The sequence below is a fragment of the Microcebus murinus genome, chromosome 25, assembly GCF_040939455.1.
Source record: "Microcebus murinus isolate Inina chromosome 25, M.murinus_Inina_mat1.0, whole genome shotgun sequence".
NCBI classification, from domain to species: Eukaryota; Metazoa; Chordata; class Mammalia; order Primates; family Cheirogaleidae; genus Microcebus; species Microcebus murinus.
The window spans coordinates 18,694,711-18,719,422 of NC_134128.1; the positions used below are offsets into that span (position 1 = coordinate 18,694,711).

The following is a 24,712-nucleotide window of genomic DNA, read 5'->3' on the forward strand; positions in this document are numbered from 1 at the left end:
GTGCAGTGGTGTCTTCATAGCTCACTGTAACCTCCAACTCCTGGGCTCAGATAATCCTCTTGCTTCCGCCTCCTGAGTGGCTGGGACTACATGTTTGCACCACCATGACTGCCTAAATTTTTTAAAAAATTTTTGTAGAGACGAGGGTGTTGCTATGTTGCCCAGGCTGGTCTCAAACTGGTGGCCTCAAGTGATCCTCCTGCCTAAGGCCTCCCAGAGTACTAGGTTTACAAGCATGGGCCACTGTGCTGGCCTCTTTAAATGATTTGTAAATATTTGCATGGGTACAGTTTTGGTTCTCTATGTTCTAGTATTTTTTCACAAGATTGAGACATCCATAATTCTAAAATGGAACCAAAAGAAAATTTAAGATAATTCTAAGGCAAATTTTTATGAAAATTTGATAGTGCTGAAGGAGGGGAAAAATAAAACCTAGTAGTTTTTCTTGGGTTTGCTTCATTTTTTTTTTTAAGATTTTGGCCATATGTTCTATGTTATTTTGTATGACTACAGAAGGTCAAAGTTAAAACAAATGTTCTGTGTTCTTATCAATATTGTTTTCCTTTTTAATTTGGCTAATTAGAAGATTAACAGAAGTTGTCGACATTGAAATTTTGGCCTTTTCTGCAGTGGGCTTTGGCAGTTTTTTTCCTTACAAAAATACCGTTGTACATTAATGTAATGTATTGCATATGTGATCTTAATTGAACCTCACAGTACCCCTCAAAGAAGTACCTAAATTTTGAAGGTGCTAGAACAGATACAGAGATTAAAGGGCTTTCCCAAGTGTAATGTGGATAGCCTGTGACAGACTCAGGTTCTTTTTTTCCTCTTCATACTGTACTTTCCAATTAAATAGTACCCATCAGTATCTGCAATTAGTACTTTTACTTGTGTTTAAAATGTCTAGTACATGTTAACCACTTAGTACTTACCAAGTCAAATCCAAACAAGAGAGAGGGACCCCAAAGAAGATGTAAGATAAGTACCTCCATCTGATCTGGGAAGGCTTGCCTTGGGGGGGAGCATTTGAAAAATATTCTAATTTCAATATAAAGTACAAAGTAGATAATTTTAATTAGAGAGGCAGCATATTACAGTATTTAAGAGTAATGACTCTAGAGCCAAATATGTGGGTTCAAATCTTAGATCTGTCATTTACTCATTCTGTAATCTTAGGCAAATTACCTATCATCTCTGTGCTTTCAGTTTTTCCATCTGTAAAATGGGGATAACAATAATATGCTACTTCTGAGGTAAATGTGAATCATGTAGTGAATTTATATGTGTAAAAGCACTTAATATAACAGTATCTGGCATATCATGTTTAGTAAATGTTATAATAAATAGCTATTATTAATATATTGCCTACTTAATCTTTCTGAAAGACTTTTGAATGAGACTTTCTCTTTGTGTCTTTGTCAGTTGTACCCTATTAGATTAGTATTAACATTCCTCAAATTGAGGATTGATGTACCTAAGGGATGCTTCTAGACAGTGATGCCTCATATATATTGGATGAAGGAGGCCTACTCTTTTTGTATTTTTATTATAATGCATAAGACATGGCATTGATTTTGTTCTCATTGCTTGCTTTTCACATCTGTAAAAGGGTACCTGTACCTCTGTATTATGCAGTGATACCCTGAGAGGGAATCAACTAGCTTTTAAAACATTTGGAGTGATGATACTGATTTGGTTAACTCCAATTTTGTCAGGGATTGGCAAACCGTGGCCTTTGGGCCAGATTAAGCCTGTAACTAGTTTTTGTATCGTCTGTGACCTAAGAATGGTTTTTACCTTTTTATTTTTATTTATTTTTTATATTTTGAGACAGAGTCTCGCTTTGTTGCCCATGCTAGAGTGAATGCCGTGGTGTCAGCCTAGCTCATAGCAACCTCAAACTCCTGGGCTCAAGCAGTCCTGTTGCCTCAGCCTCCCGAGTAGCTGGGACTCTAGGCATGTGCCACCATGCCTGGCTAATTTTTTCTATATTTATTAGTTGACCAATTAATTTCTTTCTATTTATAGTAGAGACGGGGTCTCGCTCTTGCTCAGGCTGGTTTCGAACTCCTGACCTCGAGCAATCTGCCCACCTCGGCCTCCCAGAGTGGTAGGATTACAGGAGTGAGCCACCGCGACTGGCCAGTTTTTACCTTTTTAAATGGTTGAAAAAAGTCAAAAGTATAATAATATTTTGTGAAACACAAAAATTATATAAAATTTGTGTCCATAAATAAAGTTTTATTGTAACAGTCACACTCATTTGTTGGGATACTATCTATGGCCCTTTTGTGCTTTATTAGCAGGGTTGAGTACTTTTGACAAAGACCATCTGGTCTGCAAAGCCTAAAATATTTAATGTCTGGCCCTTTACAGAAAAAGTTTGTTTACCTCTGATTTATGGCAATCTCAAAAGAATGGTTTCAGTTCAACTTAATGTCATAGATGTGTTTCTAAAAGGGAGGTAATTAAAATGATATGTGATGAATCATAATTTCAACTTGGTTTTACTTATATTTTCAGTGTATATTCCCATGAAATTCATATAAATTCCGGTGAGATTTTTTTTTTATAACACTGATGTAAAGAAGTTATTCTTTGGTCAAATGTGCTGTGTGATGTTCAGTTCTTTACACAGGTTATCTAAAAAACTTAATTAAACTGAAAATCATTTCCTATGAGCTTCATCACGTTAAAAAACCTGATGTGCGTGTCATGTACATTAGAAAATGTTTCCTTTTAATTTCATTCGAATTTCTAAATGATTCTTGTGTTTTTGAATGTTCAGGCACCTATGATGGGTGTGTTTTTGCTTTGTGCTCTGGATTTAGTCACATGTTAAGTAAATGTATATTAAATAGATGGTCAAGGAAAAGATGTATGACTACATATGTAAGTTCCGTATATACCAGAACTCATAATTTTTTTCATTGATATCCTGTCCTGCTTACCAAGTGCTGTGTTTAAGATAATGATTAGAGGCTGGCTGCAGGGACTGTTGCCTGTAGTTCCAGCTACTTGAGAGGCTGAGGCAGGAGAATCACTTGAGCCCAGAATTGAGGTTTCAGTGAGCTATGATGACGCCACTGCACTCTAGCCCAGGTGACAGAGGGAGACCCTGTCTCAAAAAAAAATGTGTTAGTAGGATAATGTTGCCTAATATATATTTAAATCATAAGAAAACGAGTTCACATTTGTCATTTTTGACCCTAATAGGCCAGATTTTGGGGGAGGAGGAGATTGGATTTAATGAATCTATCTATTGATGGGCTTATAATGGAAACTGATAATTCTAAAATGAAGATATTTGATTGTTACAGTATTTAAGCAAAAGCTCAGGTGGGTAGGAAAGTTTGGACGTTGTTTCAGATAAGCTGGGAAGAATAAGTTGAGGCATGATTTTTTTTCTACCTTGTTTTCTATAACTCTTAAGAAGATATCACGGGCCCAGCGCAGTGGCTCATGCCTGTAATCCTACCACTCTGGGAGGCGGAGGCAGGCAGATTGCTCAAGGTCAGGAGTTCGAAACCAGCCTGAGCAAGAGTGAGACCATCTCTACTATAAATAGAAAGAAATTAATTGGCCAACTAATATAAATAGAAAAAATTAGCCGGGTATGGTGGTGCGTGCCTGTAGTCCCAGCTACTCGGGAGGCTGAGGCAGCAGGATTGCTTGAGCCCAGGAGATTGAGGTTGCTGTGAGCTAGGCTGACACCACGGCACTCACTCTAGCCTGGGCAACAAAGTGAGACTCTGTCTCAAAAAAAAAAAATATCACGATAAAACCTTTCCTTCACTGCTCATAAGAAAACTTAAATGACAAGGAATAAAAAACTTCTAGGTATTACTTTTGAAAATAATTTATAATTTGACTTTCTGAAAACTGTATTTTATTTGCATTGTGGTTCATATATTTCAAAATTACATTACTACATGAATAGTATAGGAAAAATTGGATCCAGCTATATGAGTCTTCAACTGTTTACACCAATATAGTAAGACTTTTATTTTTTATTTGACTTTATACATTGTATTTGCCAATTGTTCTGCATGTGTAATTAATTATGGGTGTCTTATTGGTGTCCTGTTGCAAAGAGGAAGAGTAGTTACATCCTTTGTTCCTCCAGAGGGGCTGAGTGATTGGGTTGCTTCGTTAATATTTGTCAAGTGGGTAAATAACCAGTCCTTGCACAGTAGGTTGAGAATTGGCTATGTGGAAGATGTGGGCTTTTTCAAAAGATAATCTTGGTTCAGATCATTACAGAAGTTTAAGGATAAACAATTCTGTTGTTTTTGAACCTGTACAAAACCCGTTGTTTTTGAAAACTGATGTGTAATTGTGTTAAATATGGCATTTTTGATTCAAATGTTAAATATGACATTTCTGATTCAATTATGTATAGAATCACAACTGATTCCATAGTCTGTTGCTTTTGAAAACTGACTTCTATAGTTGTGTTAAATTTTTTTGGTTAACTGTATGTCTGAGAAGAGTGACTGTAACAAAATACTAGATAATTTTACGTTATTTAGTAGTATATATTGTTAAATATGGTATTTCTGCAGGCTTACTTCATATTGCTTGAACTAGTATTAAAATGTAATTGCTTAGGTGAATTTGATTATACATATTTTAATTTTCAGATACTTCTTGGAAATGTTAGGTAAAAATAAGTTGGCAAAGAAGATTGTGCTAACTTTGATAAAATCAAATTTTGTCAAACATTTCTCATATAACTATGTAAGTACATTTATTTTGATGAGATTGTCAGATTATTTCATCATTTGTTTATAGGCGTATTCTGCATTCTAAAGGGGAGCTAAGTGAAGATAGACATAAACAATATGAGGAATTTGCTATGTCTTATCAGAAGCTGCTGGCAAATTCTCAATCTTTAGCAGACCTTTTGGATGAAAATATGCCAGATCTTCCTCAAGACAAACCAACACCAGAAGGTAAGATATCCTTAAAACAAGCCTTGTGATTTTTTTTTTTTATAAGCGCTGTCATTTACCTTCAGGCTTGTCAGATGTGTAGTCTTGAGATTTAAGTTTTAAAATGGCTTCAAAAATTTTTAAATGAAAAAATGGTATTAAGACTTAATGATAACCTTAAAAAGCTACTTGAAATGATACCTGAATGGAAAAGGTATGGTTCTTAGAGGATAATAATTAACTCATTTGATGATGAGTTCCTTGAGGTCCTTGTGTAATAGATATCCTCAGATTATATCCAGCAGGGACCTGTCTTAAACCATGCTTGAGTTACAGAAAGATTCACTTTCTCAGATAGAATTCAGAAAGATTCACTTTCTGAATCTGATAGATCTGAATCTGATAGAATTCAGAAAGATTCACTTTCTCACTCTCTTAGATTATAGGTGATAATGAGACCATGTATTGGATTTTTGGGATTCTAATATTTCTGTATTTATTCTAATTTTTAATCATTTTGTTTTGAAGGATATACATATATATTTTTTATAAGGAGTCCTAGAGACAGATTTAATGATATATTAAAATGTTACTTAGAACTGAAGCTTATCTTGCGTTCTTTGAGGTCAATTGTTTTGTGAGCTGAGTTTTTTCCATATTACTTCTGAAAGGTATTTTAAGCTTCCTTTTTGATTATCTTTCAGTTGATTGTCTTAGTATATTACTCCTACCACATCACACCGACTTTGATAAAATAATTAAGTTTATGTTAGGTAGATGAGTGTTAACAAATCTTAACAGTGAAAATGTCTGGCAGTCTTATTTACTTAAAACTTTTAAGAGTGAAGTATTTATAAAATATCCTTTTTATAATAGGAAAAATTTTGCAGTTTATAGCCCTAATAAGAAATATCTTTTGTGCACTGGGAATGCATTTGTTTTATTATAATTATATATGATGTAAATAATTCATACTAATTTTTATGTTTCAAAAATTAATGAATCTGAAATTTTTAATTTGTTAAAAGAAGTTTCATCAGAATTTTGTGTTTTGGTTGAATCTGTCCGGTTTTTCAGAACTTTTTCAGTATATTTATTATGATATTTTTGAACCAAAATCTTTTCATAGTATTTAGAATACTTTGGTATTGATTTAGGTTTTTTTTTTTTTTTTAAGGCAGAATCTTGCTCTGTTGCCCAGGCTAGAGTACCATAGCATTGGCCTAGCTTCCAGCAATCTTGAACTCCTGGGCTCAAGTGATCCTTCTGCCTCAGCCTCTCAAGTAGCTGGGACTACAGGCATGCTCCACTATGCCCAGCTAATTTTTTCTATATATTTTTAGTTGTCCGGCTGATTTCTTTTTATTTATTTATTTATTTTTGTAGAGATAGGGTCTCACTCTTGCTCAGGCTGGCGTTGAACTCCTGGCCTCAAGCAATCCTCCCGCCTCAGCCTCCCAGAGTTCTAGAATTACAGGCGTGAGCCACCACACCTGGCCTTTTCTTTTCTTTTCTTTTCTTTTCTTTTCTTTTCTTTTCTTTTCTTTTCTTTTCTTTTCTTTTCTTTTCTTTTCTTTTCTTTTCTTTTCTTTTCTTTTCTTTTCTCTTTCCTTTCCCCTTCCCCTTCCCCTTTTCCCTTTTCCCCTTTCCCCCTTCCCCCTTCCCTTTCCCTTTCCTTTCTTTTTTTTTTTTTTGAGACAGAGTCTCACTCTGTTGCCTGGGCTAGAGTGCTGTGGCATCAGCCTAGCTCACAGCAACCTCACATTCCTGGGCTAAAGCAATCCTTCTGCCTCAGCCTCCTGAGTAGCTGGGATTACCAGCATGGCACCACCATGCCCGGCTAATTTTTTCTATATATATTTAGTTGTCCAATTAATTTCTTTCTATTTTTAGTAGAGACGGGGTCTCACTCTTGCTCAGGCTGGTTTCGACTCCTGACCTTGAGCTAGGATTACAGGCGTGAGCCACTGCACCCAGCCCTTATTTTCTTAAATGACATGTAATGAATATTCTTAACTTATTTTAGGATTAGTTTTACTTTACATGATCATTTTCCGATTGATTGATAGATTGAGACAAGGTCTCACTCTGTCATCTAGGATAAAGTATGGTCATAGTTCACGGTAGCCTCGAATTCCTGGTCTCAATTGGTCCTCCTGCCTCAGCTTGCCGAAGTGCTGGAATTACAGGTGTGAGCCACTACACCTGGCCTCTTTTTCCTATTTATAATTCTCGTTTGGAGAGAAGTACAGTATGGATAGGTTCATTAATGGTCTCATCTTGAAGTAGGAAATTGCTTTCATTGTTCTGAGTTTATGAATCTGTAGTTGTATGCAGAGAGTGTGTGTGCATGCGTAAATATGTAGTTTTTTCCACCCTCTCTTAGGTAATCTATGTATTTCTCCATATTCCCTTCTTTTCCAATTATTTATCAATTGACTAACATTTATGGTGTAAAAGAAAACAAATTTTTAAGACCCTTTAAAGTTATTATATCAAGGAGGACGTTAAGCCCTAGAGACTGAGTCACATAGAATGTTTACAACTTTTGCCTCTTAGATTATAGGTGATCTCTCTTCCTCATTGTTCTAGTTCTGTAAATTAGTAAAACCAGACCTACCTCTTTCCCAATGATTGGTCTTTGTTATAGATTAACTGCTTTCTTTTTTGTCCTGTGCCTGACTTCGATGAGATGGCACAAAAGACATTGTGACTGTTACATCTTCAATGTGGAATTTTAAATATACTTTTTCTAAAAGAAAAAGACCTTGACTAATCAGAACATTGTAACTATGTATTAAGCATATATAGAAATATGTTGAGATTCTGTTACGCTTCCCTAAACATTGTATAAAGGGTCCCAAACTTCTATACTTCGGAACACTGACTTGCATTCTTTGCAGTCATATTTTGTGGGCTGTCATCCTCGAACTTTATGCTTGAATAAATTCTCTTTAAAATAGATTTTAGCCCTTTTGATTATTTTAGGTTTATAGTGGCAGTCTACCATGCACCAAGGATTATACCAAAAGGAGAAATGCTTCTTAAGGATTTATGTTTATTTGTGAAGATAAAAGTGATATAGAAGTGTGGTATAAATGGTACAGAAGGTTGTGAGTAATAAAAAAAAAAACTTCTTGGAGAAGGTGGGACTTTTTAAATTAGATGTCTTAGGAATGGTCAGGCTTATATATTTGTTTTTTTTTATTTTAAGTTTCATGAAGATAGACCTATTAATGATATATCAGATGGCTACTTAATGTCATACTAACTGCTTAAATTGAAGAGAAAAACACATTAATTCTGTGCTGTCCTCTGGTCTCTTCTGGTTTAGAGCTTTACTTAAAACACAATTTGTGATTGAGTGCAGTGGCTCACGCCTGTAATCCTAATACTCTGGGAGGCTGAGGCAGGAGGATTGCTTAAGGTCAGGAATTCTAGACAAGCCTGAGCAAGAGCCAGACCCTGTCTCTATAAAAAATAGAAAACTTAGCTGGGTGTGGTAATCCCAGCTATAGTCACAGCTACTCTGGAGGCGGAGGCAGGAGGATCACTTGAGCCTAAGAGTTGGAGGCTGCAGTGAGGTATGATGACACCATTGCACTCTAGCCAAGGCAACAGAATGAGACTCTGTCCAAAAAAAAAAAAGAAACTTACAATTTGTGAGTTGATGTTAGAGGTGGTTATATATATAGTCTCAAGTGTTTTTTTTTTTTTTTTTTTGAGACAGAGTCTCGCTTTGTTGCCCAGGCTAGAGTGAGTGCCGTGGCATCAGCCTAGCTCACAGCAACCTCAAACTCCTGGGCTCAAGCGATCCTTCTGCCTCAGCCTCCCAAGTAGCTGGGACTACAGGCATGCGCCACCATGCCCGGCTAATTTTTTATATATATATCAGTTGGCCAATTAATTTCTTTGTATTTATAGTAGAGACGGGGTCTCGCTCTTGCTCAGGCTGGTTTTGAACTCCTGACCTTGAGCAATCCGCCCGCCTCAGCCTCCCAAGAGCTAGGATTACAGGCGTGAGCCACCGCGCCCGGCTCAAGTGTTTTTTGATTGAAGAAGCACCTGTCATTTGAAATACTCAAGATTCAATAGCTATAAAATATCTTTATACTGTCATGTTTAGCATGTGATATCTAAAATGGTGTTAAATTACCTGTTAATTATTTTATTGTAGAGCATGGGCCTGGAATCGATATATTTACACCTGGTAAACCTGGAGAATATGATTTGGAAGGTGGTATATGGGAAGATGAAGATGCTCGGAATTTTTACGAGAACCTCGTTGATTTGAAGGCTTTTGTTCCGGCCATCTTGTTTAAAGACAATGAAAAAAGTTGTCAGAATAAAGAGTCCAACAAAGATGATTCCAAAGGTAAATTCTAGAGGAAAAAACATTTACATTAAGTGCTACAAAACTTAGCTTCAAAGTAGGATTTTTAATGAAAAAAGTTTTAGTTGCTTGTTTTGTAATGTGAACATTGGGTCTTTAGATTAAATGAATGACAGAATAATATGGAATGGAGCATGAAAGGGTGATAATTGACATACTTTTAACAGTGCTTCTATGTTTAAGTTAATGTGAATTAATTTGAAGGTGATTATTTATAATATCTTATAATTCATGTGAGGTCTCTGTAAGACATGAATTTTCCTATTGAGATTATTAGAGAAAGTGTCAGCTTTATGGTGGTGTCTATCTGTAACGTCCTTTCCAGGCTAGATATAGCCAGCTCTTTGTGAGGAAGAGTTACTTTATAGAAATCAAAAGCTTTGAGATCATTAAATTAACCCTTTGCACTCGCTTGCTTTTTTCTCATTATCCACTCGACTTTATCCACACTCTACATGAAGTGCAAAGGGTTAAAGCATTTTCAGTCTTTGAAGTCTTTTGCCTAGTGGCCTTCCTACATTGTTCTGTGTTCTGCTTGGAACCCTCTCCCCACCATATCCAGTTTAACCCCCTCGTGCATATTAGTTTGATTTCCTCAGATAAATTATATATTACTTGAGAGCAAGGATATCATTTTAAGCTTTTTTTCTGAATATTCAGCAGTTCAGCATAGTTCTGAATGGTGCAGTAGCTAATCAGAAAAATGCTTTTTTTTGATAGGCATCAGGGAACACTGCAGGGTGAGAATATGCTCCATGTGGGCAGGGTTTTGTCTGCTATGGTCACTGTCATATCCCTTGTTCTTAGAACAGTACCTAGCATGTAGTAGGAATTCAGTAAACATTAGTCAGATGCAAAAATGAATGGATGAGTAAATTGTAGTCCCTCTTCACTTAGAGGCAGTGAAACCAATACGGGTTAGAGCTTTCATTCTCCCAAATATGGTATGGCATCGATGCAGAAACTAGGAGACTAAAGAACACAAGATGAAGCTGAGAAATACCATAGTTTGAATTTAAGCATAAATTCTTGAACTCCGGTTTTATTGTTTTGCTTTTTACTTAAGAAAATTTTCAAACATATAAGTGAAGATAGTAAAATGAACTCACACTATCACCCAGCTTCAACAATTATTAACATTTTGCCAATCTTGTTGAACAAAGATTTAAACCTCTGACATCTAAATTATAAGGTTATTTTTTTTTCTTCATTGGTCTTTCTATATCTACTCCTTCCTGTCTGATTTGTCTTACATATTGCTGCTAAGTTAATTTTCATATCAAATCACATTTAAATGTAATCTCTTGCTCATGACCCAGCATAAAGAAGAAAGTCTGAATTCCTCAGCTTGGAGTTTGAGGTGCTTCTTAATCTGAGTCCACTTTACCTAATCAACCTTATTTCTTCTCATCTTGTGCCATGTAAGTCTTCTTCCATCCATCCATCTGTTCAGTGAACAAATGGCATACAGAGTCAAAGAAGTTGTGGTATTTGTTCTCATAATGTACTTTATAACATCTGAATATATTAATTTTCACTCAAATTTGTTTGCCAGGCATGCATACAGGTTCTAAAACAAGTGATGCGGATTTCGTGAATCCTTATCTACTTTTTTGCAGCAGGATTTCAATATGACCTAATTCAGATGTACTTGTTTGTTTTTTAAACAGAGGCAAAAGAACCTAAGGATAATAAGGAGGTATCAAGTCCTGATGATTTGGAACTTGAGTTGGAGAATCTAGAAATTAATGACGACACCTTAGAACTAGAAGGTGGAGACGAAGCTGAAGATCTTACAAAGAAACTTCTTGATGAGCAAGGTAAAGGGCTGTTTCACTATTTTCCATTTTTTATTATTATTATTTTTAACATTTATTTATTTATTTTTGCATCTGCTACCACTTTTTTTTTTTTTTTTTTTTGAGACAGAGTATCACTTTGTTGCCCAGGCTAGAGTGAGTGCCATGGCATCAGCCTAACTCACAGCAACCTCAGCCTCCTGGGCTTAAACAATCCTGTTGCCTCAGCCTCCCAAGTAGCTGGGACTACAGGCATGCGCCATCATACCCGGCTAATTTTTTCTATTTATATTAGTTGGCCAATTAATTTCTTTCTATTTATAGTAGAGACGGGGTCTCACTCTTGCTCAGGTTGGTTTTGAACTCCTGACCTCAAGCATCCTGCCTGCCGTGGCCTCCCAGAGTGCTAGGCTCACAGGCGTGAGCCACCGCACCTGGCCCTGCTACCACTTTTAAAAATTTTTTTCTTTTTTTCATTTTTGGTTAGTTTTTATGTTTACTCTTGCCCAAGAATATGGTTCTTTTCTATTTAATTCTCTATTTTCTAATTCCTTGTTTTTTTGAGTTTTCAGGCTATCACTTTATTAAAATTTGATTCAGAACAAGATACTACATACTCTGTATTATGTGGCTACAAGCTTTAGTGATCATCTAAATTCTAAAATCTTAATTCTGAATATCTTAAAAGATATTTCTTACACTTTTCTGACAACTTGTTAGCATTGTCTTCATTATTTTAATTCTATGATACAATCTTTACAGATTTAACAAAAATGTATTTGAAAGTTACTCTAAACTGGTTGAGGGGTAAAAGTAGAACTAGCCTATCAGTTGTCTGTTAATTTCATGTCTTTATAATTGAGGCTTGTTTGGTATTTAGTAATAAAAATATTACATTTATTCTCTAAATACTTTCTACCGAGTTTCTTTGTTAGGATTCTTTATTACATGGATACCTTCTGTGATTATTATTTTTTTCTCTGTTGGCTTCATTGTTTCTTGTTGCAGGTTCTCTTTGTCTTTGTAATGAAAGGAGGGTTTAAGCAGGGCTAGCGGCTATCCCAGGCTTAAATCATACCAGCTAGGGATATCAGAAGAAAAGATTTTCACTCTCACTGTCTGTATATATCACATAAAGACTTTGGCTGGTCGTGTGTCATGCTTAGCCATGTGGCCAGGAGGAATGGTGGTATGCTGTGCTATGATTGGCAGCAGCCACCACGTCAGAATCACAGGGGACAGGGGAGGCTTGGTTCTTCAAAGGTGAGAATTGGGGGTGCTATTAATTGAAGAACCTGGGGGCAGGGATGCCAGGTAAATAGAAATAACAGATTTACTATAAAACTATATGCTTTTTCTTTTCTGTGTCTTCTAGGAAATATATACCTGCTTTTTCTGATCAAATTTTTATATCTAATGCAAAAAGCTGGGCTTTTTTATAGTTGATATCTGAAAGACTATAGTGACTTTACAGATACCTGAACTTTCTAGGGTAATATCCTAAAAAATGCTTAATGTTTTCATGAGGACAAAAGTAGCACTAAATAATCTATTCTTTAAAAACTTATAATTGGAAATTTTTATTTTGTTCTCTGTATGTTTTTTTAACCTATTTAAAACTAATTTTATATTAGAACAAGAGGATGAAGAAGCCAGCACTGGATCTCATCTCAAGCTCATAGTGGATGCTTTCCTCCAGCAGTTGCCCAACTGTGTCAACCGAGATCTGATAGACAAGGTATCATTATCTCTGTGTAATTTTACTCAAGCACATAGACCCTGTAGGAGTCCTTTAATTAGGAATGTATGTGGTTTTCAGACTATTTGAGCCATTTTTTTCAAATGGAGTCTCATATGTGAATCTAATCTTTACATACAGATAAAATTGGATCCAATTTGGAGATGCTCTGTTTGGGGATGGGATTGGCTCCGGAATCCTGTTGGCTTGGTATCTTTCCTGTTCACTTATGGATCCCACAATTTTTTTAGATGAGAGGTTCTTAAAGAATGGTCTGGGTATTCCTGGCGGCCTTTGAGGCATTTTCAGGGGGTCTATAAGGTCAAAACTCTTTAAAAAATAATACTATGGTTCCCCACCCCCACCCCTATTTCACATTTTTGACAGTTGTACAAGGGATGGTTGGTAAAGCTGCTGGCATTTTAGCATGACTCAAAGCAGTGATACCAAGCCATACTAGTACCATTGTATTCTTCACTGCCATACATTTGCAATTTTAAATATGCCACTTTTACTTAAGAATTTTCTTGGTGGGGCCGGATGCCGAGGCCCACGCCTATAGTCCTAGCACTCTGGGAGGCCGAGGCAGGAGGATCACTTGAGCTCAAGAATTTGAGATCAGCCTGAGCAAGAGTGAGACCCTGTGTCTACTAAAAATAGAAAAATTAGCTAGGTGGGGTGGTATGCACCTGTAGTCCCAGGAGGCTGAGGCAAGAGATTTGCTTGAGCCCAGGAGTCTGTGGTTGCAGTGAGCTATGAGGATGCCACTGCACTCTAGCCAGGGTGACAGAGCAAGACTCTGCCTCAAAAAAAAAGAATTTCCTTTGTGTATCCACAAAAATGAGTGATTTTTATTACATGTCAACCTTTGAGAACATGTTTTTTCAATCTGACAAAATGGAAAGGACATATAAAGGACTTCAGCTGTCTCAAGGTTATCTCAAGGAAAAGCACCTGTGTGATTGAGTTGCAAGCTGAACTAATTGTTTTTTTTCATAGAATAGCATTTTTACTTGGAAGAATTGATGGACAAACCATGGATGTTTAGCAGACATTTTTCTAAAATTAAAAAAGTGAGTCCATCACTTCAAGGAAAACAACTAAAAGTATTTATTACTAACGATCAAATTTGAGTTTTCAATAAAAATTAGAACTTTGGAAAACTTATGTTCACCATCATAAGCCTGACAGCTTCCCAGTTCTTTTCTGAATAGACTTTATTGATGAGACTTTTATGGTGAGAGTGGTGTGATACTAAATAATGTGATTTAAAAATATTATGTGTACATTTGGAAGATTTGCATGGCTCGGTGAACCATTATTCTAAGTGACCAGTATACGGTGTTAAAAATCATACATGGTTGTTAAAAGATCCACTCAAAGTGCAAGGTAGACCAGTGGATTTTAATTTTAACAGAGCATAAAATGTTTATTGATACAGTTTCAGATTCCACATTACTACTAACCCTTAAGAAACTACCACTTGTCAAGTTTTGGTGTACTATCAAATAAAAATATTTACAATTACTGAAAAGGTTTTAAAAATATACCTCCCTTTTCCAACTACATATATATGTGAAGCCAGATTTTCTTCATATACTTCATCCAAAATAACATATCACAGCAGATTGAATGGATAAATAGATAAGATAATCCAGCTATCTTGTAAAAGAATGTCTGCCATTCATCTTTCACTAATTTTTTTCCTTTGAAAACTGTATTTTTCATAAAACATTGACATCTAATGGGTTTATTGATATTTTAAAGGGAATTATTGTTTTTAAATTTTTCTGTTTCCATTTTTAATATAGTAAATGCTAGTAAGCATAACCCACATAAACAGTTTTTTCAGGTCATTAATAATTTTTAAGAGTATAAAGGACTCTTGGGACCAAAAGTATGAAAAGTATTGCTTTAGATAATTCTTTCCTCAAAAGTGTAATAAAATCTTTTATCCTTTTTTCCTGCATAGTGGTTGGAGGGTCCCTTATAGATAACTGAAGAAGTTAGGTTATTTTTCACTTTTAGCTCTTCCTCAGATAATTTAGGTATACTTCAGTAATTATTCATGTAATCAGATAGACTTGAATCTCATTACAAATTGGCTTACTTCTGGAGTAATTGGGTCAATGTGCACTTTTCAAAAACTTAGCAATTAGAGCATTTATTTCTGCTTTCTTAAGAGGCAGTCTCTTTTTTCTTTTATAGATGTAGCCAAAACCACTGTTAAAATTTCTTATTTTTCTAAGTTTTGGAAGAGGCTGTGTCCCTGCTAAGTTGTCCTGTGTTCATTGGCTATAACCAGGGTGAAAGATTCCCTTGACACTCGTGTCACTCCACCCCCATTTTGAGTCTGAGTCCTAACATAAGAGGGATCCTGTCAGTTTTGCATACTAGTAACATGATTGTTATGAATCTTAGGTTATGCTATTAGAAGGTATCCTGTAGGGCCCAGCTTGAAATTAAGAGCTATTGACAGTAATGACCCCCTATTAAATTCTGAATTTTAAAGGGAATTATTGTTTTTAAATTTTTCTGTTTCCATTTTTAATATAGTAAATGCTAGTAAGCATAACCCACATAAACAGTTTTTTCAGGTCATTAATAATTTTTAAGAGTATAAAGGACTCTTGGGACCAAAAGTATGAAAAGTATTGCTTTAGATAATTCTTTCCTCAAAAGTGTAATAAAATCTTTTATCCTTTTTTCCTGCATAGTGGTTGGAGGGTCCCTTATAGAGAACTGAATTGCTCTTTGAGAGCCAGATGAAAAACTGGGAGCCATCATTTTTCTTTTAGACTCCAGTGGCTTTCTTGTGAAAGGACTTTCTTCGATGTGTATTAGCACAGGTCCAAATGGCTTAAGAGGAAAAAGTTTTGGGAAATAGGTAGAAAATCTAAGAATTCTGTGAATTTAGTAATTATGTATAAATAACCTTAAGTCAAATTTTTAACAGAAGTTTATAAAACCAAAAATGTTCTTAGAAATGGTCTGGTTCTAGGCTCTCATTTTATGGCAGAGATTAAGAGACTTCCTCAAGGTTATATAGACAGAATCATACATAATCTGAATATCTGATTTTATCTGTATATACATTGTGCTGTATATATATATGAATTCATCTATAGTTGGGTTTTTTTTGTTGTTTGTTTTTAAATATTTTTAGAGACAAGGTCTTGCTCTGTCTCCTAGGCTGAAGTGCAGTGGTTTGATCATAGCTCACTGCAGCCTTGAATTCCTGGGTTCAAGCCATCCTGCCTGCCTCACCCTCCCAAGCAGCTTGGATTACTGGTGAGGGCCAACATGCCTGACTAATTTTGTTATTTTTTGTAGAGATGGGTTTCTTGTTGTCCAGGCTTGTCTGGAACTCCTGGCCTCAAGTTATCCTCCTTCCTTGACCTCCCAAGGTGCTGGGACCATAGGCATGAACCACCTTGCCCACCCATCTGTAGTTTTTAAAATGTGCTTAGATGGCCTTTTTTGTTTGTTTGTTTGGGGCCGAGAAGACTTAGACCCAATTAACCTTGGATATGAGCTCCCCCCTTTTTTATCTTTTTGAATCATCACCCTTAATTTATACTAAATGGATAAAAGAATTTGCTTGTTTAACCAACTTTATTTGTTACTGCCATCAAGATTATTTATGAGCCTCTAAATATCAGTTCTCTTTCTCCAATAGACTGAAGAGATATGTTTTATTTATAAACTTTTAAAAATAAAATTGCAGAAATGAAGGTAGGAAATAAATTCCTCTTATATACCATTTGTATGTAAATGAGTACTTTAAAATTCTTTGTGCATACATGAAACCATTGATTGGGTTTTTTTTGAGACAGAGTCTCGCTTTGTTGCCCAGGCTAGAGTGAGTGCCGTGGCATCAGCCTAGCTCACAGCAACCTCAGACTCCTGGGCTCAAGCAATCCTTCTGCCTCATCCTCCTGAGTAGCTGGGACTACAGGCATGCGCCAGCATGCCTGGCTAATTTTATCTATATATATTAGTTGGCCAATTAATTTTTTTCTATTTATAGTAGAGATGGGGTTTTGCTCTTGCTCAGGCTGGTTTTGAACTCCTGACCTCGAGCAATCCGCCCGCCTTGGCCTCCCAGGGTGCTAGGGTTACAGGCGTGAGCCACCATGCCCAGCCGATTGATTGGGTTTTAATTCCCATTTGCCCCCTTTACTTATTTAATATAAGGGCAGATAATTTGGTTAAGGGCCTATATTTTTTTAGATTTTAATTCCTTAAGCCAAAAATCTGAGATGAATTAGTTCTTGTCCTAATCAAAAATGTTTTATTTCAGTGTTTACAAAGAAGAAAAACCTAAATTTTACTTAATGGTGCCAGATATTCTAATCTTTTCTTAAATTTTATCAAAGACATATTTGTGGCTATTATACATTGTTATTTTGAAATCAACTGAAAATATGTGTACAATCTTTTGAAATTAGGCCACTTAGAGTGTCCATTCAAATGCATGGTGGCCCTTGTTACTGGCTCTTATTTGTTGTTTTTTAACCAAGTGTACCAAAAATCTTTCAACATTTTCTATATATATACCTGTCTTTTAAAAATACCAATTATTTTTGTTTTTCAAGGAATTCCCAGAACATACACCTTGTCTTTTATATTTACATTAAATGTCAGACATATTGATGAAATATTGGACACATTTTTGTTCTTGAAATATACAGTGGTGAATTGGTACACTAAGTAACAATTGCAGGTATTCATTATAGTCCCATGATGCAGTTTCTTTAGTGTAAGTTACTGTTGGGGTAAAGGGAATTTCTCTACCCTTTGAAGATTCAATAATTAAATCTGCTGAAATAATCTGACAATAGATTAACAGGAAAAAAGGCATACCCGTTTTTTAATGTGCAAGTGCCTGGGAGTCACACAAATATGAAATTCAAAGAAGGGCCAGATCATTGAAGCTTAAATACCTTCTTCATCGAGGAGAGGGAGATGGGGGATGTAGGCAATTTTAGAGAAAGAGTAAATGATTTTTATGGGAGATGAATGAGCCCAAAGAATAGACAGTACATAGTCTAGGACAAAGTTCCTTTGTGTGCTGGGGGAGGTGGCCATGGTTATAGAAAGGTGAGGGTGGAAATGCATGTTGATAAAGGCTGTCTTACTATGCAGATAATGTCCCTCGAGTGATAACCCTCAAAAGAATAGTTGAAAAGTCTGTCTGTGGGGTTGTGGTGACTTAGATAAATCTTCCTGGTTAATGAGATTTCAGACAGGATTGAAGGCAGTTGTGTTTCTTTTGGAAAGAATTTCCCCCAGATAAGGGAACTTTGGGGAGAGAGCGCCTTTCTCTGTGCTTGGAGAGAGAAACGGGAAGATCAGAGATCTTGATTCCAAGGCAGCTTCTAAGGTCTCCTAGTTTCCTTTAGTTCAAAGTACTCAGCACATCAAAGCACTGTATTTTGGGGTAGTTTTCGAAGCCCCAACATTATCAAATCTGATTGTTGACACTAAGCCTCTTTCGTGAATGTGGGAGCATTTCTTATTCTTATGTTTCCCTGGGAATAATTTGTGCCTCTCTCTCTTTCTTAGTTCATCTTTAAGCTGTTTGGTTATCCTTCTTAGCATTAGTAATTTTTTTGGCTTTTGATTTGTTCTTGCTACTTTATAGTTCTATCAGAAAACTTTCCTGATGTTAACATTGATTTACTTGTCGTTCTTTTATTTTATTTTTTAATTTTTTGAGACAGACTCTCCTTCACCCTGGGTAGAGTGCAGTGGCATCATCGTAGCTCACAGCAATATCAAATTCCTGGGCTCAAGCAATCCTCCTGCCTCAGCCTCCTAAGTAGCTGAGACTATAGGCATGCACTACAATGCCTGGCTAGTTTTTCTATTTTGGGAAAACAGGGGAATCTCGCTCTTGCTCAAACTGGTCTCTAAGTCCTGACCTCAAGCTATCCTCCTCTTTTGGCCTCCCAGAGTGCTAGGATTACAGGTGTACCGGTGTGAGCCAGCATGCCTGGCTTGTTTACTTGTCTTTGATGAGCCCAAAGGCATTGATAGTACTTTCCATATAGTTATTTGCCAAACATCTCAGAGTAGGTCTTTAAGCTACCCACTTAAAGTTCTGTTCCCAGCACTAGGTTGCATTTAAAAAGTTTGAGGCACATATTTTTGGATACATAAGGAGAGAGGACATTAAGCTTAGTGATCTTTTTAGTTTAGGAAATGCTTATAATACTGGTGTCTTAAAACCATTTTGAAGTGTTGTTTAAGAACAAGTGAAAATATTGTAGTAGGCAAGATGTCTGCTTTCAGTAGCTAAATCAAAGTTTTTAAAGAAAAAGTTTGCTTTTTCCCAATAGGCAGCAATGGATTTTTGCATGAACATGAACACAAAGGCAAACAGGAAGAAGTTGGTCCGGGCACTCTTTATAGTTCCTCGACAAAGGTAGGTATTAAAGAAATTTGTTAATGTTTTCACTCTGTAGTGATGGTTGTAAGCTTAAAATTCTTATTTATTTGTTTAAAAATATTACTTTTCTTGATTTTAGTCACTAATAGGCACTACCATTGTTATTAGCGTATTTTCTAGAACTTGTTTCTCATTGGTTTTTGTGCATTGTTAGCTCTAATGGAAATGTTTTTTCTGATACCTATATTTTAAGAGAAAATATTTAAGAATAACTTAAGAATAATAATAATTGCTAGAAGCAGTTGGTTTTTGCCTCTGAAGAGAAAAAAATAAATGGTATATAAGTGTTTTGGAGAGTTTTTATTTTGTGTAAAGATCAGATTAATTTAGTGTATCTATCTAATTCTCATAGTTGTGTTTAAATGAAAATTTTCAAATTATTTAGGTAATTATGATAGTTTAAAGATGAAGTAGCCCACCTAGAGATTCACTGAGTAGAATTGGAAGTCACATTAGTGATTATGTTGCTGGTAATTCAAAATACATATTCAGTTGCATAATGCTTTTAGAGAATTCTGATGCTTCATATTACACTAAATTAAAAAGCCCTACTTCACCTGAATATTTCAGCACTACTCATAGAATGTTGACCTTAGGATCCTGGAGGAGATCCATTTCTGTTTATTTAGTAGTGAATCCTAGCACTCTGGAAGGCAAAAAAGTAAAAATAGATAAACAAACAAACAAATAATTAAAAATAAAAGTTTGGTTAACAAAAGAAACCATGCAGTGATGTTTAAGTAGTTTACTTATAAACGGGCATCTTTTCTTTGTGTATGCCCATTCCTCTGCCATCTTTGAAAAAAAACAAAAAGGTCCTCAAACATTGCATGCTATTATTTGGTCTTCTGTCGGTTGTATCCTTTATAATTGAATTTATCCGCTTAGCTCAGGAGACAGAAAACTGCATGCAAATTAGTAGTAGTTGGAATCTGCTGGAAACAGGCTTGAAAGTAGTAGAAAGTGACCGTTTATGGTTTAAGAAGAGAAAAAAAGTATTTAAAAAAGATACAAGTCACTTAAAATGCATAGCGAATGAGCCATGAAAAATAGACTCCACTTGAATTATATGAATATAACTATTTAACTTTGTTATAATCAGCCTGATCAGGAAAAATTAAATTATATTCTAGAATTTATTCATTCATTAAATAATTCATTAAAGGTCTTCTATATACTGTGATCAGTGCTGGAGATACAGTACAATGGTGATGAAGATTGACTTACTTGTATTCATATAGTTTATGTTTTGGAGAGGAAGATGGATGAATAATTCTAAGCTCAGTTACCAAAGAAGCACAGCGCGCTTTGAAGCATAGAGCAAGTGGAACTGATTGATTTAGTCTAGGGAGTCAAAGAAGGCTTCCTGAACAGGGGTCATTTAATCCAAGTCCTAAGAAAGGAATTGGCTGGACAGGGATGGGTGAGGACAGGGATAGAGAAAGCATTTCTGACAGAGGCAATAGTGCGGAGAGACAGAGACAGGAAAGGTCATGGCAGCAAACTGTTGCAAAAACATCTTTCTTGGACTGCCTGACATTGTCCTATAGACTAAGCTGCAGGAAGGAGTCCATGCTTACTTCTTTATCCCCAGCACTTAGCACAAAGCCCAACATGTAGATGGTGATAAAATTATTTAACATGGCATATAATACTCTTTCTTAGCCCATTTTCAATTCTTCAGTCTTAATTCTAGCTACTCTTCTTCTTACAGAATCTTGATCTGTAATGATTTCTACCCTTTGCTCTCTCTACTCCCATGCCTTTGCCTCTGCTTTCTGCTTTATCTGGGATGTTTTTCCACTGGAAATCTTGGACTTAGCCTTTAAGTCTTGGCACAAGAGCTGTCTTCTCTGATCAACCTTACTTTCGTTGTGTAGATACAGGTGCTCTTTTATAGGGCTTTCAACAGGTCTTTGTCTGAAGAATTAGGCACATTATATTCCCATTGTTGGTTTGCTGACTGTATACCTGCCAGACTGTCTCTGAACTATCAGCCCTTTAGGAGAGAGGACTAGATCTTTTCATTTTGTACATCTCCAACACCAGTGATAGTGTTTGGTACACAGTACATGCTTAAAAATATCTGGTGAATTAAGATTGGTCATATGCAATTTTAAATAGTAAATAATGCATTCCCATGGCTTAAAACCCAGAAGTATAAAATACTGTATGATGAAAAGTATCCTTCCTATTCTTGTCTCACTACCCAGTTTGCACTCCTTTCAATAGGAAACCACTGTCTTAATTCTTATGTGTTCTACTGGTTTCTTTTGTGCATACAGGAGAATATAATTATAGATTCTTATTTCCTGTTTTTTTATACAATGGGCAACTTATTATATGTATCTTTTCATTTCAATACATAAAGATTTCCCTTGTTCTTTCTTTTAAAGCCACAGTGTTTCTTTTTATGAATATCCTATATTTAACCATTTCAAACTTTCTAGTCTTTTGCCATTATGAATAGTGCCATATTTGTACTTCCCCTTCTTTCTCTTCTTGATTACATTAGCTAGGAGTTTATCTGTTTTGTTTTTTTCCTACCAGAAAACCAGCTTTTGGATTTTTTTTTCTCTCTTAAGAGAAAAAACTTCAGGCTGGAGTTCGGTAGCATGATTATAGGTCGCTGTCATCAAAGCAAACTCCTGGGCTCAAGTGATCCTCCTGCCTCAGCTTCCCAAGTAGCTGGGATACAGGTGTATACCGCTGCACATGGCTAGTTAATTTTTTATTTTTTGTAGAGACATACACTACCATGCTTTGCTGAGAATTTAGTTGTTTACGTGTCCTGGACAATTTGGCTTAGGAATCATTGAACTTAATAACTCTTTAATGTTCTTTACTCTTCTTTAAAAAAAAACACAGCTTTACTGAGATATAACTGGTGCAGAGGCTGGCACTTGAGAGGATAGCTTGAGGCCAGAAGGAATTGGAGACCACCCTTGGCAACATAGTGAGACCCCCATCTCTGAAAAAATAAAATAACTTAACTGAGTGTGGTAGATAGTCCCAGCTACTTGGCAGGCTAAAGTGGGAGGATTGCTTGGGCCTAGGAGTTTAGTGCTGCATTTGGCTATGATTGTACCACTGTGCTCCAGCCTGGGTGACAAAGCGAGACCCTGTTTCTAAAAAATTAAGTAAAATGAAATATGCAATTCAGTGTTCTAAATATATTCAACCATCACCACAATCTAATTTTAGAAAATTTTTGTGCCCTTAAACCGTGTATCCATTGACAGTTAATTCCATTCCCTCGCTCCCCCACTTCCCAAAGGGCAACCACTCATCCATTTTTTCTCTCTGGATTTATGTATTCTGGACAACATGTTGGTCCTTTGTGGCTGCCTTCTTTTACTTAGCATAATGTTTCAAGATTCATCCATATCATAGCATTTACCAGTACTTCATTCCTTTTCATGGCTGAATAATATTCCAACGTATAGATCACCACATTTTGTTTTTTTTGTTTTTTTTTTTTGAGACAGAGTCTCGCTTTCTTGCCTAGGCTAGAGTGAGTGCCGTGGCGTCAGCCTAGCTCACAGCAACCTCAAACTCCTGGGCTCAAGCGATCCTCCTGCCTCAGCCTCCCAAGTAGCTGGGACTACAGGCACAAGCCACCATGCCCGGCTGATTTTTTATATATATATATATTAGTTGGCCAATTAATTTTTTTCTATTTTTATGGTAGAGACGGGGTCTCGCTCAGGCTGGTTTTGAACTCCTGACCTTGAGCAATCCGCCCGCCTCGGCCTCCTAGAGTGCTAGGATTACAGGCGTGAGCCACCGCGCCCGGCCTGATCACCACATTTTGTTTACCCATTCATCAGTTGAACATTTGGGATGTTTCCATTTTTTGACTGTTATGAATAATGCTCCTGTGACTATGTATAAGTCTTTGTGTAGACATGTACTTTCAATTCTCTCAGTCATAAAACTAGGAGTGGAATTGCTGAGTTACATGGTAACTCTTTAACATTTTGAGTAACTGCCAAACTGTTTTCCACAATGACTGCACCATTTTATATCCCACCAGCAATGTGTGAGGGGTCAAGTTTCTTCACATCCTGGCCAACCCTTGTTATTGTCTGTGTTTTGATTATAGCCATCCTAGTGGGTGTGAAAGCAGAACCTCATTGTGGTTTTCATTTGCACACTTGACCCTCTGGATCTGGGGATTCTGCATCCATGAATTCAGCCAACTGTGGATTGAAAATTTGGGAGGAAAACAAACAAAAACAATAAAAACAATAATGCAATAATAAAAAATAATACAAATAAAAAAGCAATACAGTATAATAACTATTTACATAATATTTGCATTGTATTGGATATTATAAGTAATCTAGAGATGATTTAAAGTATTTGGGAGGGTATGTGTATGTTTTATGCAAATACTATGCCATTTTAATCAGGGATTTGAGCATCCTTAGATTTGGATATTTGTGTGGGGGGTCTTAGAACCAATAATCCCTCATGGATAGAGAGGGACAAATATTAGTTATTTCCCCCAAAAATAATAATGTTGAACATCTTTTCCTGGGCTTCTTGGACATTTGTATGTCATCTTTGGAGAAATGTCTGTTCACATCCTTTGCTTTTTTTAAACTGTATTTATCTTTTTATTGAATTGTAAGAGTTCTTTATATTAATATATTTTGGGTACACATACATTATTAGATATACACTTTGCAAATATTTTCTGTTCTTTGAATTGTCTTTTCACTTTCTTGGTGGTATGATTCGCAGCACAAAAGTTTTTTAAATTTGTTGTAGTCTATCTTTACAGTTCTTAAAGGTCTGATCTGAAGCAGTGTTTTAACGTTCAGTTGTGTTCTTCCTTCATTAAATAGTAATAAAAAAACTCAAAAGGCTGCCATATCTCTTCGCCTATTAATTTGAAGGGATCCACAGAAATGAAATGTAGAAATCCCCTTAATTAGATATTTGCTTGTGATTTTATAGGTAATATATAACATAGCTATAAATATATATAATTGAAATTTTACATGAAGTGTTTATATCTTAAGTAAACATATGTGTCTATCATCCAGATCAAGATATAGAACATTCCCAGCACCCCCAGAATGCTGCTTACCTAAGCCAAATTTTGAGTTTGAAGTCAGAGTCAGGGAAAGTGTCTAAGAATCTCTTCTTATTTTAAATATAGATGTACCTGGTTTTTTTTTGAGACAGAGTCTACTATGTTGCCTGGGCTAGAGTGTCCTGGCATCATCCTCGCTCACAGCAACCTCAAATTCCTGGGCTCAAACAATCCTGCTGCCTCAGCCTCCCAAGTAGCTGGGACTATAGGCATGCACCACCATGCCTAGCTAATTTTTTTTTCTTTTTTTAATTTCTTTTTTTTTTTTTTTCTCTTAGCCTCAATTT

The 24,712-nt window shown here is 36.0% G+C and overlaps 1 protein-coding gene across 7 annotated transcripts in view; it reads left to right on the top strand.

Moving 5' to 3' along the window:
• Window positions 1-24,712, top strand: part of UPF2 (UPF2 regulator of nonsense mediated mRNA decay) — a 115,268-nt gene that overhangs the window by 33,767 nt on the left and 56,789 nt on the right. For all 7 annotated transcript variants that reach the window (XR_012914882.1, XM_075997549.1, XM_075997554.1 and 4 more), the window contains 5 exons: window positions 4,798-4,958; window positions 9,115-9,312; window positions 11,001-11,150; window positions 12,764-12,867; window positions 19,212-19,297. Coding sequence is in view for 6 of the 7 variants with exons in the window: in XM_075997549.1 (XP_075853664.1) it covers window positions 4,798-4,958; window positions 9,115-9,312; window positions 11,001-11,150; window positions 12,764-12,867; window positions 19,212-19,297 (699 nt within the window). In the remaining variant the exon portion in view is untranslated. The remainder of the gene's footprint in view (window positions 1-4,797; window positions 4,959-9,114; window positions 9,313-11,000; window positions 11,151-12,763; window positions 12,868-19,211; window positions 19,298-24,712) is intronic.